We start from the raw sequence: 17,702 nt of genomic DNA on the forward strand, positions 1-17,702 counted from the left end.
TGAATATAAATAAATTGAATTGACTTGAATTGAACCGAATATGATGAAATTCCCTGCTTTGCAGTTTTCCAACCACAAAATTCTTTGCCAGTCAAGGATCTATGACTAGAAATGAATGCTTTCAAGAGGAAGAAACTCTTAATTTCCTGCAACAGAAAATACCAAAGAAGAAAGTTCACACAGTAAACACAATGTTAATGACATTTTACAAAACATGTCCTGTTCCAATGATGGCAGCATGAAGTTATGCTACGGAAAGCTGATAGAAACACTTTAGTAAAGATTTGTTACTTTGGAAACAATACATCATCTCATCGTGTCTCACTGGTGTAAAGTGGCAGGTTTTACAGTTGCAGACCACAGCATCAAATTGTCTCTTTGTGGATCTTTGGTGTAAACTCAAATGCCCCCCAAGAAGATCTCCGTGCCCCATTTTTGAAAAGATTTCTCCCAGCTCCTCCAAATGTTCTCTGAATACCCCTGGGGAACAGAGTTTCGGGAAATTCATTTCTGTCGTGTCATGTATTCCCCTGCACCCCACACACCAATTTGCTCATGTGGCCGGTGTGACTAAGATTTGTGTCACAGATTAGATCATTTCTCAGGTCAGCAAAGTGAAGAGCAGCTATGGTGTTGCTCCTGGTAAAATGTAGATGTAGTTTTGCTATTTGGGCACATAAAAAAGATAAAAAAAAACAGCATTAAAAGTTAAGAATAAGATAAAATCCTTTTCTAAATTGTAACCACCTTAATACCTCTCTCTCTCAAGCATCTTTCAATTTGGGAAACCGGTCTTTCTTCCTGCTGTCAGTCTATTTAATCCCTTGCCATTTTTTAGTCCCACATCGCTTAAGAGCATTTGTCAAATCTTCTCCTGTGATTTACTCCAGTTTTCTTTCTCTTTTTGTATGCAAACTGATTTTCACTGTAGTCCAGCTTGGTAAACATGTTTTTAATTGACTTTATTGCTGTTTGAATGTCTTTGCCTTCTCTTCTCATTTTTGTCAAACTTGTCTTGGGTGAATTTCAAGCAGATCTCCAGCTGCTGTACAGCTCTGATAATGCCAGTGTTTTATTTGTTCCATCCATGATCAGCTGAATAAAGCAGTAACACCTCTTCGGAGAACTATTTTGTTATTGTTAGTAACTGGAAGAGTACATCATTTGATCTACTCATTTGATGTACCTACTAAATCAACCTCATTATCCCTTCTCACTATCCACTTTGCTGCTGTAGCAATGTGAATTTCCCCATTGTGGGACAATAAAAGAAATCTTATCTTATCTCACATGGACAGCTTTACTGAACCACTTTGAGCTGTGCTATATGTGCCTCAGTTTACCCCACCATTAGGGAATCTGAATCATTTCACATCCATTTGCCTTTCCATTGGCTTTGTACCACATCTAAAATTTACTACATATTCTGCATGAGCATGCCCTTAGGCAGAGGGTATGGGTGGTTGGCCGGGCATACAAACATACACCTGTCTCCTACCAACAGCCATTGTTGGTTTCTTTCAACTATTACCAATCCCTATGATCAAGTATTTTTCAGGGCCTAGACTTAAAGCCTCAACAAAAAACATAACAGTTTGAAATGTAATGTTTCACTGGCCTCTTTATTTAAAAGTTACAAGCTTGTTCAGATGTGTTCTTTAGTGCACCTGTAGCCACACCTGGAAAGTGAAACTACTGTAGGTTATCAGAAACAAAACTTTCAGTTGCTGTTAAATTGGTTTATAACCACAGAATGTCGTGGTCATATTGGTTGTTTTTGAGAGACAATGACAATATATCCATTATTAGGTTGGAGGACCTGTTGCCCTTAAGAGTAATTAGTACTGTCATAGTATTGGTAGTTTTTGTACATTTGTCATGTGTCACTGTATTAATAATGTTGTTTGTTGTCTTTCTTTCAGTGGGAAGAAGTTAGTGGCTATGATGAAAACATGAACACCATCCGGACTTACCAGGTGTGCAATGTCTTTGATATTAGCCAAAACAACTGGGTACGCACCAAATATATTCGCCGACGTGGTGCTCAGCGCATCCATGTTCAGATGAAGTTCTCAGTGCGTGATTGCAGTTCCATACCCAACGTCCCTGGCTCCTGCAAAGAAACCTTCAATCTGTATTACTATGAGTCTGACTCAGACACAGCGACTAAATTGTCTCCACCCTGGATGGAGAACCCCTGGGTGAAAATTGACACTATAGCTGCTGATGAGAGCTTCTCTCAGGTTGACCTTGGTGGCCGCATCATGAAGATCAACAGCGAAGTCCGGAGTTTTGGACCTGTTTCACGCAATGGCTTCTACCTCGCTTTCCAGGATTATGGTGCATGCATGTCACTCATTGCTGTTCGAGTCTACTACAGGAAATGTACCCGTGTGATCCAGAATGGTGCCATCTTTCCTGAGACTCTGTCTGGAGCAGAGAGCACCTCTCTTGTGGCAGCCAGAGGGGTGTGTGTTCCCAATGGGGAGGAGGTGGATGTACCCATCAAGCTGTATTGTAATGGAGATGGAGAATGGATGGTACCCATTGGGCGCTGCATGTGCAAAGCTGGGTACGAGGCGGTGGAGAATGGTACAGTCTGCCGAGGTAAGGATGCTGTTCTATAGTTGTTTTGTCGTTATATCTGCGTCTGTTTACTCTTCTTGGGTTCTTACCACAGCAGGTGCTGCTTTCTCAGGTATGTTACTTATGTTCTTGTGTCAGAAGCAGAGTATTTCATTCAGGCAACTGGAAATTTAATAATGACCATGACTTAGCAGTTTTAGCCACACTTGCAGCAGTGTGGGGACTATATTTGTATAAAATATCTAACCCAGAGCCATGCTACTAACATTGTTAAAAGCAATGGGTCTTGCTTATTTCTGCTCACAGAAATTTGAACCCACGTCCACATTCAATGAGAAAATGTCCCTAGAGGTATTCAAATTTTGCACAAATGTTAACTTACATTCAAAGATGAGCTGACAACATTTTGGTGGTCAGAGATCAAGGTCACACCACACAAGAATTCATCTCCTCAAATATTTTCCTTGTTGCATAAGGTACCAGGCCTTTATATGAACAAGGCTTGTTTAAGAGGCATGCCTTTATTTCTACATAACTCCCTCTGTTTGAGAAGTACCATGATAATTTGTATTTTACGAAGCGCAATCTGCTTCTATTTTTCCTGTTAAAATTACTGCATTATGTTATTATTATTATAATTATTATTAATTATTATTGTTATTATTATTCATACAAACACTACACTTGTATCTCTTGCAAATTAAAAACCCTCTAGAGTTTTTAGTTTACAGAAACATTTGCAGGTATACCATATAATAACAACCAAAAAGCTTTTAAAAGCTAACAGCAGCACTCTTTGATCTTTGAGCTAGCGTTGATCATTCAGTTTCAAATGAATTCTCCATCTAAGTGCTGTGCTGCTCAAGTTCACTCCACATTATGTTGTGATAAATTCAGTCGTTTGCACTGAATGAGGCCATCATGATTACTTGTTGAAAACACCATGATCATATTGTTGAATTTGTTAAAGCGATAGAAATTATGCTGATTTGGCATCCTACATCATTTGACCGGCACCAGGATCATCCACCCTTATGTATTTTTTGTTGTTGTTGTTGTTGTTGTTTTTATTTTAATCCAGAATGTATTGAGGGTTTAGTATTTGTTTGTCTGTGTTTACCACACCCCTGGCCATTATCAGAGGTCCCTCTTTTATTTGAGGAAATATGGTTTGATGAAATGTCACACAAATGTATAATAAAAACTAAAATGATAAAGGGATGGCAGTTTATATCCTGAAAGATCAACTTCACTGTTACATCATAATACAAAAACATTTTCTGGACATTACTCAATATCATGACTCATATACAGAAGGGACAGCTGTGAATCAAATGTGAACATATTTCTCATTTGGTCAGATACTGAATTGGTGATACTAACCTGATGTGTCCACCTTGAAACTGTGCTGATTGTATAGATCTTGTGTTGCTGGGTTGAAAATGTGTATAAAGCATTCACATTTTAGAATTCATAACTTCTTTGTGTTTTATCACAGTCAGCATCTTGGACAAACATGTCAACACATACAAGGAGTTTTACTCTGTTTTTTGGGAGGTTTTTTTGTTTTGTTTTCTTATTTCTTTCAGTCAACACAATAATAGACCTACAGGTGTAGTCCACCACAAACTCACTGGTTTTGCTGATGTTGAGCTTCAGGTGATTATTATTGCACATGATGAAGCTCTCTATTCGCCCTCAGACAGCTCAATGCCAGAAAACCCAACGTGACTTATAATTTTCAGATGGAACATAATATGCTGAGCGTGAATGTGCTCTCTGATCCATTTGGTTTCATATACAAAACACACTAATACTGCGAGAGCCATGCAGTGCAAGCCGAACACGTGTGAGCACAAAGCAGTTGGAGAGTTTATGCCTAGCTCAAGAGTTATTTATATATCTGAAATGTTTTTGAGCCCTGTGTCATAACCTACCCGGAACACCAAACTCTTAACTATTCAATATTTTGGAATTACTTTATTTTATTATTACATTATGGTTTTAGCTGATTGTGTGTTCTTCTTCCTGAAGTCTTGTTTTGACATCAACGTTGTCAGATGTCATACCATTGCATCTGTACAATGGGTACATATCCTGTAGTTGGTATTGTGTCTCCAATACCACCACCTGTGCTTACTGACTGTATCGGTATTTGTACAGTTTTCCCAAATATAATGCTGGTGTTTCGTCTTCTCACTTCAACTTGAGTTTGAATTTGTTCCAAGCAAATATCTGCAAATCAGTATACACTAACAGTGTTTGGGGTTGTCCATCCGTCTGTCTATTATGTATGTCTATCTCCCTAGAGGACACGTTATTATATTTTATCCATTATAGAAGCATCGAAGAAAGCACTTTTGCAGCTCACATCTGTCTAGTTCTTGTGAGCTCTTTAAATAGATTTTGGCAGTCGAAGGTCACTGTGACCTCAAAAATCATGCTCTTGGCCATAAATTAAGAATTGTTGCAAGTCGAATATGATAAAATGATATGATGATTATGACATTTTAAATCCAAAAGATTAAAGGTTAACACTGAGATATTATAATATTTTCTGTCAACCTTAACCTTAACACAATAACACAGGAACAAAAGGGGAGATTGTGACCATATTTCGTATGTTTTCACATGTGCTGACTGTATAAAGTCACACAAGAAATATCAATCTCCATAGCAAAACTCTCTGGCTGCTTCATTAGGTTCCTCATATGTATTTTATGCTGTCAGGTTCCAGGTGTGAGGCATCCGCGTTTTAGATATTGTAGCTTATTTAAAGACATGGATGGAAACTGCAACTTGACTGGTTCGGGGAGGCGTACAAGCATGAGGCAGTGATTCTAGTTCCTTCTTGTCTTGTGCAATCCCAGACTGTCTCCTCTGCTCCATGTGTTAGTCTCATGATGTACGATCCAGTGGACAGCAGAACCTACAGAGGCTGAAGGGAGGACGTCCAAGACATGTCACTTCAATGAGCTGATCTTTATGAAGTGTAGACATCCGGGTTATCATGACAAAACATACACAGTACTCGGCAGGGGAAATGAGAAAAACAGCTCAGAAGTAGCATTTTAGTATCTGAATAATACCATATGATTCTGATACTGAAGAAGCCAATAGCCAGTGTCATATAAAGTTGACACAATGGACTGATGTGGTAAGACATTTTTGTCTTTTATCATATACCATACATTCTGTTTCATACATTCTGCTGTATGTCTCCCTTACAGCTTGTGCATCAGGCTTCTTCAAGGCTGCACAGGGAGATCACAAATGTCTGCAGTGTCCTATCAACAGCAGAACCACCAGTGAGGGAGCAACTAACTGCGTGTGTCGCAACACTTACTACCGCACTGACTCCGACCCTCCACAGATGCCCTGTACAAGTATGTGCGCACAAACTGCCATGACAGCACATGAGTGCACATGCACTAGGTATATATATATATGTAGACATATACAGAGTCAGACAAAATAATGTATACACACATCAGGAAAAAGGTAACACCATCTGTTGGGAAAACATCGTACAACACTACACAGTGTTATCGTAATTTGATCAAACTTCGAAAGAGGTATCTATATGTATACAAGTACTTGTACAAATTAAATATTTATGCATGTTTTTCTTTTCCTGTGTATACTCTGTATATAGGTACAGGTATCTGTAGTGACAGGAAGTAGAGGCCAGTGAAGAATAATTAGTAATTGTTGGAAGCACAGTACAACACAGTAATTTTCTTTCCTGCAGCTGTTCCAACAGCTCCACAAAATGTCATCTCCATGGTGAATGAAACCTCTCTGAGGCTGGAGTGGAACCCACCACAGGAAGGCGGTGGCCGAGAAGATGTGGTCTACAACATCATATGTAAGAGCTGTGGCAGTAGGCAGGGTGGCTGCACCCGCTGTGGAGATAATGTGCAGTTTGTCCCACGTCAGCTGGGACTGACTGACACTTTTGTCCACATCAGTGACCTCCTGGCTCACACACAATACACCTTTGAAATACAAGCTGTCAATGGAGTGTCTGACCAGAGTCCTTATTCACCACAATACACGTCTGTCAACATCACCACCAACCAGGCGGGTGAGGCTAACCCAACATTTTACGTGTCACTTTAATGATTTGATGAGTGACTATAGGTAGTTGTATCAGTTTCAGTAGCCTGTCTGTCTTTCTGTCAGTGTTTTCTACAGCCTCTGACTTTGTTTCCTGTTGTATTGTTCTCAGCACCATCACCAGTGTCCATCATCCACCAGGTCAGCAGAAGCCCAAACAGCATCACTCTGTCCTGGTCTCAGCCTGATCAACCCAATGGTGTTATCCTGGACTATGAACTGCAGTACTATGAGAAGGTATTTCAGCGCTATTGATGACAAGTTACTCACTCATCAAAAAGACAGGTTTCCTCAGTTTTTCCCTCAGTCATGACTCCTGACCTGACAGTGACAGTCTTACTGGTCTAGTGTTTTATTTAAGGTGTAAAATGGAATCACCTCAGACAGCATTTGACAACATTTATGTTAGATTTTTTTTTTCCCTGATAATTTTTATTATACATTTCAGAACCAGGGAGAGTGGAACTCATCTCTAACAAAAAGTCAGATCAACACTGCAGTTATAAGAGGCTTGAAGTCTGGAGCTATTTATGTATTTCAAGTAAGAGCTCGGACTGTCGCTGGATTTGGACGCTTTAGTGGTAAAATGTACTTCCAGACCATGACTGAAGGTAGGAATGATGACCAGATTTACTATTCCAATAATAATAATAATAATTATACACATGTGCTTTGGGTGTTTCCAAAAGGGTAATGGATCAATGTATGTTAAACTGAATCACATTTCTTGGTTTTCTGTCTTTTGACCTGTAGAGGAGTATAACTCCAGTATCCAGGAGAAGCTCCCTCTTATCATTGGTTCAGCTGCTGCAGGTGTTGTCTTCATCATTGCCATTACTGTCTTGATAATTGTCTGCCGCAGGTGAGACAGTCATGGTGCTAGCCATTAAACAATTTAATCATAATCTGTCTCTTTTAAAACACCATGTACTGTTAGAGGACTCTCCCTTAATTATAGCTTATTTGCATTAACTGTTAGATCAGACCTATCTACAGTTAACTAAACTACACACTAATTGTGCCAAACAAACAAACAAAACAGTTAGAAGAGCCTCAAAACCTCTGAAGATGGTAGTTCTCTGGCAGTTCATCAACTTCAAGCAACCCCTGTCATTGTGTCACATGAAGTCAATGTGAGTTACTGATAGTATGGAATTATTGATTAATGGAGGCACCTGGGCCAGGTAATGTTGAAATATGGTGGCTTGTAAGGTAACAAAACACCTGGCAACATGCACCGATCAGCCACCGTATTAAAACCACTGACAGATGAAGTGAATAACATTAACCATTAACATCTTTTTATAATGCAGTGTTGTGGGTTCTGGCAATCATGTGGATGTTCTTGCACCACACCACTCACCTAAACATTGCAGATCAAACTGCATCTGCACATCTCTTATAAAGCAAAGGAAACAGCATGGAATTCTTTTTAGCACACCCTTTATCAATTAAATTGCAATGTGCTCTTCTGGTAATACTAACACACTCCTAACACACCCCTTCCTACATATAACATGGTCTTCATCAGTTCATGGAGATGGATATGTTGACATGCATGTCTCTTTGTGTTTCCCTTCTGTGTCCCCAGCAGGAGAAGTTCGAACAGACCTGAATCTGAGTACACAGACAAACTTCAACATTACACCAGTGGTCACAGTAAGTAACACTTTGTCAGTTGTTATCAGACTGACAAGCAGTAACACTAATGTTCCATCTGTATGTATCTGAGTATGTAAACAAAGCAGGATCTGTTTGCTTTGTGCTTTTTGCATGTTTCACTTTTTGTGTGTATGTAGCTGTTACCTTCTGTCTGTTCTCTTTGTTGAAGTGTCACCAGGAATGAAGATATACATCGACCCTTTTACGTATGAGGATCCTAATGAAGCGGTCAGAGAGTTTGCTAAGGAGATTGATATTTCTTGTGTGAAGATTGAACAAGTTATTGGTGCAGGTAAAGGACAACAGTGCGTGAAAAAGGAAACTGTGTTAGGTGCCAGAGAAAGAAAGTGAAGGATTTCATGAGGATTCATATGACTGGAATGAACGGAACTCTTCCTCAGAGCTCTGAGGATACTCAAGACATAGTACATGAGGACATGCCTTGCCATATCCATGTAACATGTCATTAATGTCTAACAAGAGAAAAAGTTCCTGTATAATTCAAGTTTGTCAAGATTATGTTATAGAAAACTCAGATTGTGACATTAGTTAGTTACATTGAATTTTATTCTGGCTTTTAAAGATAAAAGCACGGACTATGATATTAAGCTTAAGACATACAATATGATACAAATGTCATTCACCTTCCACTGAGAGCTCTTGTCTTCCCGACAGGAGAGTTTGGGGAGGTGTGCAGTGGAAACCTCCGACAGCCCGGGAAAAGAGAGATCCTGGTGGCTATTAAGACGCTGAAGGTGGGCTACACTGAACGTCAGAGGCGGGATTTCCTGAGCGAGGCATCTATTATGGGCCAGTTTGATCACCCCAATATCATCCATCTAGAGGGGGTGGTGACCAAGAGCAGCCCTGTGATGATCATCACTGAGTTCATGGAGAATGGATCCCTTGACTCCTTCCTCAGGGTAAAGACACACTGATTAATGACAAAGTTGCCTCCACTGATTTTGGTTTTTAGACATATACTGTACATTGATAAGAAAGAACCAGCCCATGAAGAATATAAAAGCTGCAAAGTGAAAAGGTTTGTGGACACAGAGATGCTCATTTAGCAGCAGCGTACAGAGTACAGTGGTGTAAGATTTTTATAGCCAGAAATAAAATATAAAAGCAAATCACGATAATCCAATAATGGTAAAACAAGGAGAAGGAGAAAAAGGACTTATTCCTAATAACAAAACAAAACAAAAAACAAAAAACAACCTATTTTTTTTTAGCTTTGATCAGTAGTAATACCTAAATAATATACTGTATGTTGTGACCATATCAGTTCTAACTCCTGGAGAATTTCGACTTCATGATTTGCCAGTTGAAGAAGTCAAAAGCAACCTGGTGTACAAAAAGCAAAATGTAGGAATTTAAAGGTTTGTGGTCTAATGAAGGCTGTCATTCAAAATTCATATTCAACAATTGACACAAAAATTAAAAATCCAACTTTGATTTCGGTCGGTTGTGTAGAATTAAAGGATGTCTGTCCTCTTCCAACCACAGAGTCATTGTTCAGTCACCCTGTATGTCTGTTTTTCTGTCTTGACTGTGGTCATCTTGTGCCCAGGCCAGACTTTGTATGAGTTATATATGTACCTGTCACCTTTTCCTTACCACAGCTGTCATACTGCACCCATTCCATCACCATAAAATCTCTTACTAACGTAAACTCTGACTGATCTATGAGTCAGACTGCCATAACTAAAATCAGAAAATTAAATACAAATCTGGCTTTTTGGCGGGCGGCACGGTGGTGCAGTGGTTAGCACTGTCGCCTCATAGCAAGAGGGTTCCAGGTTCGAATCCCGGTCTGGGCCCTTCTATGTGGAGTTTGCATGTTCTCCCTGTGCCTGCGTGGGTTTTCTCCGGGTACTCCGGCTTCCTCCCACAATACCAAAAACATGCACATTAGGTTAATTGGCTACTCTAAATTGCCTCTAGGTGTGAGTGTGAGAGTGTGTGGTTGTCTGTCTTTGTGTGTTGGCCCTGCGATTGACTGGCGACCAGTCCAGGGTGAACCCCGCCTCTCGCCCGTAGTCAGCTGGGATAGGCTCCAGCTCCCCCGCGACCCTGACGGATAAGCGGTATAGAAAATGGATGGATCTGGCTTTTTGGTTGCAGATTTTTCTACAGTTTCTTTCTATGTAAAATTAGTCCATTTCCAGTGAAATTATCTATTAAAGAGCTGCCAAATCCTGGCAAATTAACTGCAGTGACAACTGATGATGATAACGACTATCAACTGAAAAAGAGAGACGCATTTGAGGAGATCTGATATGTGTGTGGTTGATAATGCAATGGCTTTGACGCAATTTGTTCACTACATGATCCTGTTCTTCATCGAACAACAGTGTTCAGTTATCATTCATACATCACAAAAAACAAACATAAATTCCACGGAGGTCTTTTGTTTCTGTTTTTTTTTTGTTTGTTTGTTTTATTGTTTCTTAAAGCAAAATGATGGCCAGTTCACGGTGATCCAGCTGGTGGGAATGCTGCGTGGCATAGCAGCAGGAATGAAGTACCTGTGTGACATGAACTACGTCCATCGAGACTTAGCAGCTAGGAACATCCTGGTCAACAGCAACCTGGTGTGCAAAGTGTCTGACTTCGGCCTGTCACGCTTCCTCGAAGACGATACTTCAGACCCCACCTACACCAGTGCTCTGGTGAGTCTGCAGGGGTTGTTTTCACAAAGTCTCTTATTTTACCAGTAGATCTGCCCACAAATGGCACTTAAATATCCTGGCAAACCGTTTGTCTCTCCACGAAGTATCACTGTCAGTGAATGAGAAATAAAATGTTGCATAGAAACATGAAAACTTACTAGATTAGGTAATATGATTTCATTTTCATTTTGCAGCAATGCAGATAACAATAATGATAATGATGTTGTCTTTCTGTCCACTGTTGATCTACACACATTCCAGGGAGGGAAGATTCCCATTCGGTGGACAGCTCCCGAAGCCATTCAATACAGGAAGTTCACCTCCTCCAGTGATTGCTGGAGCTATGGCATAGTCATGTGGGAGGTGATGTCATATGGAGAGAGGCCCTACTGGGACATGAGCAATCAGGATGTGAGTAAAGTCCTGGAGAGAAGGTTGGAATTTATATTTTACTGCATATGACAGAGCTCTCACCAAAAGCTTAGAACCTTGTGTTTTAATGATTCGCTTTTTTAGCCTAATTCAAAATTCAAATTTAATGTATAGTTTATTATTAGTTTAATTAGCTCCTGCATGTAGAAGTATATGAGGTTATTTATACAATTTCATCAATTAATTTATAAAATATATAAATGAAGCAACAAGTAAACTTTGTTTTTCTAGCATTCATACACTAGCATAAAAAACATGTAAGCCTACAACTAGCAGATTTGGTTGCTCGTAGGCTAATTTGGGTGAGAAATCGAAAATTATAAACATTCTCTAGTAATATTTTTCATAATAATAACAGCAAGATATAACTCGTGGTCAAAATAAAATTTTAATTCAATTTTTTTTATTATTTTATTACTTACTATTTCGCAGGCACAGGCATTAATACTGACTATTTAGAAATATTTATGTGAGTTACATCTTATGTGAGTCGTATAGAGGCATCAGCATTAAAGTGAGACCCATTGAATAACCAGCTGAGATTTCTTACTACTATTATACTATGTTTAAATCACTGAAATAATTATAATAAATAATTATTAAAATGCAAAGTGTTAAAACTCTAATTTGTTCTATACATTTTATTTTGTCATTTTCCCATGGATGGATTTATTTTATGAGTATTTTAATTCATATATTGAAAATGAAATTAAAATTAAATAAAAAATGACATCAAATTCTAAATTAAAATTAATACAATTTAACATTCAAATGGCGGGAGGAGGCTGCGACTCTGACTTCCTGAACTGATACAAGACTGGATGGTTCAGGTTTCAGTTCATTTCACGGCTTCCGGATACCAGGAGACGAGAGTGTTGTGGCTGTGTTGCTTTGACAAACACGTTTGTAAAAATAAACTCGCTCATAAATCATGATGTTTTAAGTGTCCTGTCCTATGGTATGCTATTTAACTAGTTTATTTGGCAAATTGGGCTCAGTGAGTGATCTGTTCACTGAACGTATACCCCACAATACATTGAGTGAAGGAACACTGAACATGCACTGTTCCCTCGCAAATTGTCGCAATGAGAGTCACGCATTTTCTCAAACTGTGGGTTTTATACACTTGTTGCATGCTGTGTCCTAATACAGTATGTCAAAATGAAAAAATAACAGTAAAATCACACTTGTGAGGTTGTGCTGAACAAAAATGATACCAAACATGGCAAGGTAAAAAATTTAAAAAAAAATTTAAAGTTAGACTCAAAAATAGTCAAAAACTGACAATTATACATGACTCCAGAGGGCTAATGTACGTGAGTTGTTGCAGTGGCAATTTAGCAGAGTAAAAAAAAAAAAAGATTAGTTTTCTCCGAGGTACACTTGAACACAACACACCCCTAACTCCCTCCGTCGCTCCTGCCCAGAGTCTCACTCTCTTCTCCTTACTGCCAGCCTAACGTTTTAAGTTTGTTTATCTGAACTAAATCTGTTAAAACAACGACATAACGGTCGGCATGAAAGTGTATTCCTCAGAGGAAAATGATTCAGGAGAGAGTAGTTTACTGAGTGATTCGTTCACCAAGCGATTCAGGCGTCGACGAGGCATCACATTCAGCGCGGTCCCTCCCTCCCTGCAGCAGCGCACTGGCTGCCCGTCCGGGGACGCTGCGTGCTGCGGCAGCTGAACTGAGAAACGAACGAATCACTTGAGGAAGTGTTTTGGTTCAGTACGTTCACTTATAAGACTCATTCTTTTGAACCAATCATTTGCGAACGACACAACACTAGAGCTCAGAGTAGAGCTGCTGATCCTAACCCAGAAGGAGCCAGCTGACACGGCATGTGATTAGTGTGACTCCTGGGTTACATATCCCATCTAGCCCAGTAACACCTTGGGATCCACCAAAATGAGCTGGAAAACATTGTGAGGGAGAGGGATGCTTGGAATCTTCGCTTAGCCTGTTGCCAACTCGACCCAATGGTGACAATGAAAATGGATGGATGGATAAAAATTCAGTTTAAAATGAGTTGAATTATTTAAATGTTATTGTTATATTGAAGGTATGATTGAATGATGGATGAAATTCAATAGTCTGTATCAGACTGTAAAGACCAATAGGTTCCCCCTCTCCTACCTGTGCAACACATGAACCAGTCTTGCTGAAGAAAACCACATTTCCCAAAATGTCAGTTTTGTCTAATATTAAAGTTATATGGCATAAGCTGCAATGCGCAATCTAAACACTAATTTCACTGAGGTTGTGATTGTGTGTCTTATCTGTTTAGTGTAGTTAAGTACTCAGTCAAGCTTGTCATGTTTTGGGACTCAAATTAGTTGTATGTAAATTCTTGTAGGTTATCAATGCCATAGAGCAGGACTATAGGTTGCCGCCCCCTATGGATTGTCCTAGTGCATTGCATCAGCTGATGCTGGACTGCTGGCAGAAAGACCGCAACAGTCGGCCAAAATTCAACCAGATTGTCAGCACCCTGGACAAGATGATCCGCAACCCCAACAGCCTCAAGGCCATGACACCACTGTCATCAAGGTACGATAGAAAGGACCTCCATCACCTCACACTGTGAATGACCTACAATAAGCAATTTTCTCGAAGGATATTTTGTTTTTCTTTGTCTTTCCAGTGTTCACTTACCTCTACTGGATCGCAGCACTCCAGACTTTTCCTCTTTCAGCACAGTGGATGAGTGGCTGGATGCCATTAAGATGAGCCAGTACAAGGAGAACTTTTCCAACGAAGGCTTCACCAGCTTTGATACGGTGTCTCAAATGACCATGGAGTATGTTAGATACTTTTGATATATCTACACTGTTAAGACAGATCACAGAAAGGGATATGTGGTGATTATACCAATCATCTTGGTTGTTAGTAAGTGAATTGTGGTGTAAAACCTGATTCAGATACCAGGGATCCTAGTAATACAAAACAAATATCTAATAATTATCCATCTTCAAATGATAGAATGACTTAATTGACATCTTTTCATCTTTTTCTTTATTAATGCAGCGTGGTTGTGAATTTAGTGAATTTATATTTATTTGGATAAATGAAATCAAATCAAACTGCAGTCTCATCCATTGCCATGATGATCTCTAAATGTCCTTTTAGTGCAGCCTTGCCAACATATCAGCATAGATTTGGGTCTTTCTGGGACATGGTGGTGTGACATCAAAGTGAGAGGCTGTTGCACTGTAGAAATCTTTGTTGCAGTGTGTAGGTGGGTGTTGTGTGTCAAAGAACATCCATAGGATTGCCTGAACCCCACAGAACAAAGGTCAGAGGTTTTAATGTTGTGGCTGATCGGTGCAAATCTGCAATGCAAATCAGTCATTTTTCTTGATAGTTATGTATGTCCTTCCCTTAGGACTGGTAAATCCACCCTGAAAGTCTTGATTATATCTCAGCTTATTTTGTCCCTCCAGCACCCATCTGGCCATGCTCTGCTTCTGTCACCTGACAGCAGGTCACCCTTCTATTTGTACCAGTACCTGATGCTTGTCAGTTCAATGTTAAAGTGTGTTGCAGCTTGACCTCCTAAATTTTCTTCCATGTATTGTTGCTTCTCTTCTCTGTGTGTGCCATACTGCTCAAGTTCTCTTCACTGAGTTGTAAATTCAGTCACTTGAACTAAATGAGGCCCCCATGAGTACCTCAGATGTAGGTACTGCCATCTATTGACGCTTGTTCATTACTGCAGACTGTGGCTGAGGCATTAACACACATGCACCCACATTGACTGCAATAAGATGACAATACTTCAGCTGATTAATCCAGAACACCAGTGTTGGGTACCAGTCATGGCCCAGCCATTATCAGACCAAGCTTTTAAGTCTACCAGTCGTTATTTGAGGAAATGGCATAAAATATAACAATATTCTGGTCATATAGCCAACATAATAATATAATATCCAACGTCCCTCTTCACACTTCTCCTGTCACCACCTGCCATGTTTTCATTGCCCCTGGAGTGGGAACTTTGGTCAGACCCTCTATACATCACCTCTGTACTGTAATTCCCTGTTGTCATTCTAACCTCTGACGGTCTTGGAGGCTATGTTTGGTCCGAGTCCAGCCATGTTCACTTGGTGGTTGCTGATCCCAGGTTCCTTTCTGTGTAGTGTAAACACCAACATAAGTCAGTTACTAGCAGCACGGCTAACTGAGCTAATTAGCAAAAGGCAGCGTAGAGAGCACGTGGGGATTACATGCTACCCTCTCTTTGTTTGGAATCACCTTTGACTGGTGGCCTATTCTTACATACTGTACTGTATTTACAAATACGTGGGCAGATATTATAGAAAGTAACTGTGCTAAACCTAGTTAAAATCATATTTAGAGTAACTGATGGTGATAGATGATTAAGAATGTGTCTTTTTAGGATATTATTACGCAGCAATGGTAAATCAAAAAACAGATTACATTTTCCCCCATATCAGGCAGTCTGGATGTTTTCCTTTCCATTGGCAACAACCTCCATCGGTCACAGGTCTAGGGCAACCTGTACATGACCTCAGAGGCAAAACTAAGGGCAACAAAGCTCCATGTCCACTCATTGTTGCTTTGTAACTAACTACATAAAAGATACAGAAATTGTCATTTACACTTGGATTTCAGCATTCAGAAAAAATGAGGTTTTGAAGGAGGTGGTGTACTGATGTGGAACTGACAAATGCTTTCTCTTCAGTGACATCCTCAGAGTTGGAGTGACGTTGGCCGGCCACCAGAAGAAGATTCTCAGCAGCATCCAGTCCATGAGGGCCCAGATGAACCAGATAACTTCAGTGGAGGTGTGATAATAGAAGCACACAGGTGCTGTTTACTGTAGAGAACCCAGCAGCCACCAGCCTCGCATTCTCCTGGAACTTTTGAGGAGGGGTGACGACCTAAACACGGACTTCAGTTCAGTTCTCAGCCTTACCCTTCTCTTCCTCTCTCCTTCCACATTCTCTCAAGAAGGTTCCATCGTTGGACTGCTATGGCTACCTAGTTTCCCCTCGAGGATGAATAAAGTCATCTATCTATCATCAGTTTACAGCACAACACAGATGTTGGGTATTTTACTTAAAAAAAATATGAAAAGACAACCATACTTGGCTTCATTTTTACCAAGTTAAAACATTCAGTAAGAAATAAGATTCTAAAAATGGCCTTGCACTTTCCATTTACAGATTGCGCTGTACAAGACTCATGGTTTAAAATAAAAATGAATTGAAATGACAAACAGCACAACAAAATTCAACTGTGTTCAGAGAATTTAGTGCCACTTTTAGGTACATTCTGTAACTGTCCATCTATAAGTTCTCATTGTTAGTGATGGAATCCACCCAAGCTTCATATATAATTTCGTCAGAATATTTTATTCATCCCTTAACCACAGTTTAAAGCAAGTAAGTTTTATACCCAACCGCACATGAAAAAATTCTTTAGCATGACATATAACAATCTAAAATGACAAAATGTAATAATGTCAGATAATAATTAGAATATACAGTACAAAGGTAGTAGCCAAACAATATCAAACATAACTAAGGCTCCATATACACCGATCAGCCACAACATTAAAATTACTGACAGGTGGAGTGAATAAAATTAAACACATCTTTAAAATGCAATGTACTGTGGGTAAAGCTTTAAATTGGTTTGCAATGTTTTTGGGAGTAGTGTGCGTCAGAGAACACCCCCATGATTGCCAGAACCCAAGGTTTCTCCACAGAACATTGTATTGTTTAAAATAGGATTAATTTATTTACTTGACCTTCAGTATGGATTTAATGGATGTGGCTGATCGGTGTATGTCATCAAGGCACAGGAAAGTGGCAACAGCAAACAGTCATATGCACATAGAGATGCAGCGGTATGCTCTGTCCTTATATTGCTGCACCTGGTGATGGTGGCTGTGCTGCCGCTGAAGGCAACAGCGGAAAGAGCTCACTCTTTGAAAGGAGTCGATTTGGTTTTTAAGGTTAACAGAAGCAAACAATCTTTGCACTCTACTAAGAAGAATACAAGGTTATGTTACGTCCACTGGTCCAATTGAAGCTCATTTGTTCTCTAGCTGCACTCAGTTTGACACTTGTTAACACTGCATTGCTGCTACTCAGTGGTGGTTGTGTTGGGGTTTGCTCATTGTGTGTACTTACTCCCAGACTTGAGAGGAAGTGAGGAAATTTGCCTCCTTAAAAGGTCACCACATATTTCAATGCCT

General features: G+C 39.7%; 1 protein-coding gene across 3 annotated transcripts in view; it reads left to right on the plus strand.

Annotated features, from left to right (window-relative positions):
- The window catches only part of LOC124063535 (ephrin type-B receptor 2-like), a 36,822-nt gene extending 19,895 nt beyond the window's left edge, over positions 1 to 16,927 (plus strand). The window contains exons 3-16 of one of the 3 annotated variants that reach the window (XM_046397288.1): positions 1,923 to 2,607; positions 5,817 to 5,972; positions 6,338 to 6,673; positions 6,818 to 6,942; positions 7,154 to 7,316; positions 7,459 to 7,567; positions 8,297 to 8,364; positions 8,537 to 8,659; positions 9,043 to 9,290; positions 10,827 to 11,042; positions 11,304 to 11,453; positions 13,833 to 14,026; positions 14,121 to 14,276; positions 16,182 to 16,927. In XM_046397288.1, the coding sequence (XP_046253244.1) occupies positions 1,923 to 2,607; positions 5,817 to 5,972; positions 6,338 to 6,673; positions 6,818 to 6,942; positions 7,154 to 7,316; positions 7,459 to 7,567; positions 8,297 to 8,364; positions 8,537 to 8,659; positions 9,043 to 9,290; positions 10,827 to 11,042; positions 11,304 to 11,453; positions 13,833 to 14,026; positions 14,121 to 14,276; positions 16,182 to 16,290 (2,838 nt within the window). In that variant the 3' untranslated portion in view covers positions 16,291 to 16,927. The remainder of the gene's footprint in view (positions 1 to 1,922; positions 2,608 to 5,816; positions 5,973 to 6,337; positions 6,674 to 6,817; positions 6,943 to 7,153; positions 7,317 to 7,458; positions 7,568 to 8,296; positions 8,365 to 8,536; positions 8,660 to 9,042; positions 9,291 to 10,826; positions 11,043 to 11,303; positions 11,454 to 13,832; positions 14,027 to 14,120; positions 14,277 to 16,181) is intronic. The other 2 variants (XM_046397289.1, XM_046397290.1) reach the window with 2 other exon arrangements.
- Positions 16,928 to 17,702: the final 775 nt, after the last annotated feature.

This window comes from Scatophagus argus, chromosome 8 (assembly GCF_020382885.2).
Source record: "Scatophagus argus isolate fScaArg1 chromosome 8, fScaArg1.pri, whole genome shotgun sequence".
In the NCBI taxonomy this organism is placed as follows: Eukaryota; Metazoa; Chordata; class Actinopteri; family Scatophagidae; genus Scatophagus; species Scatophagus argus.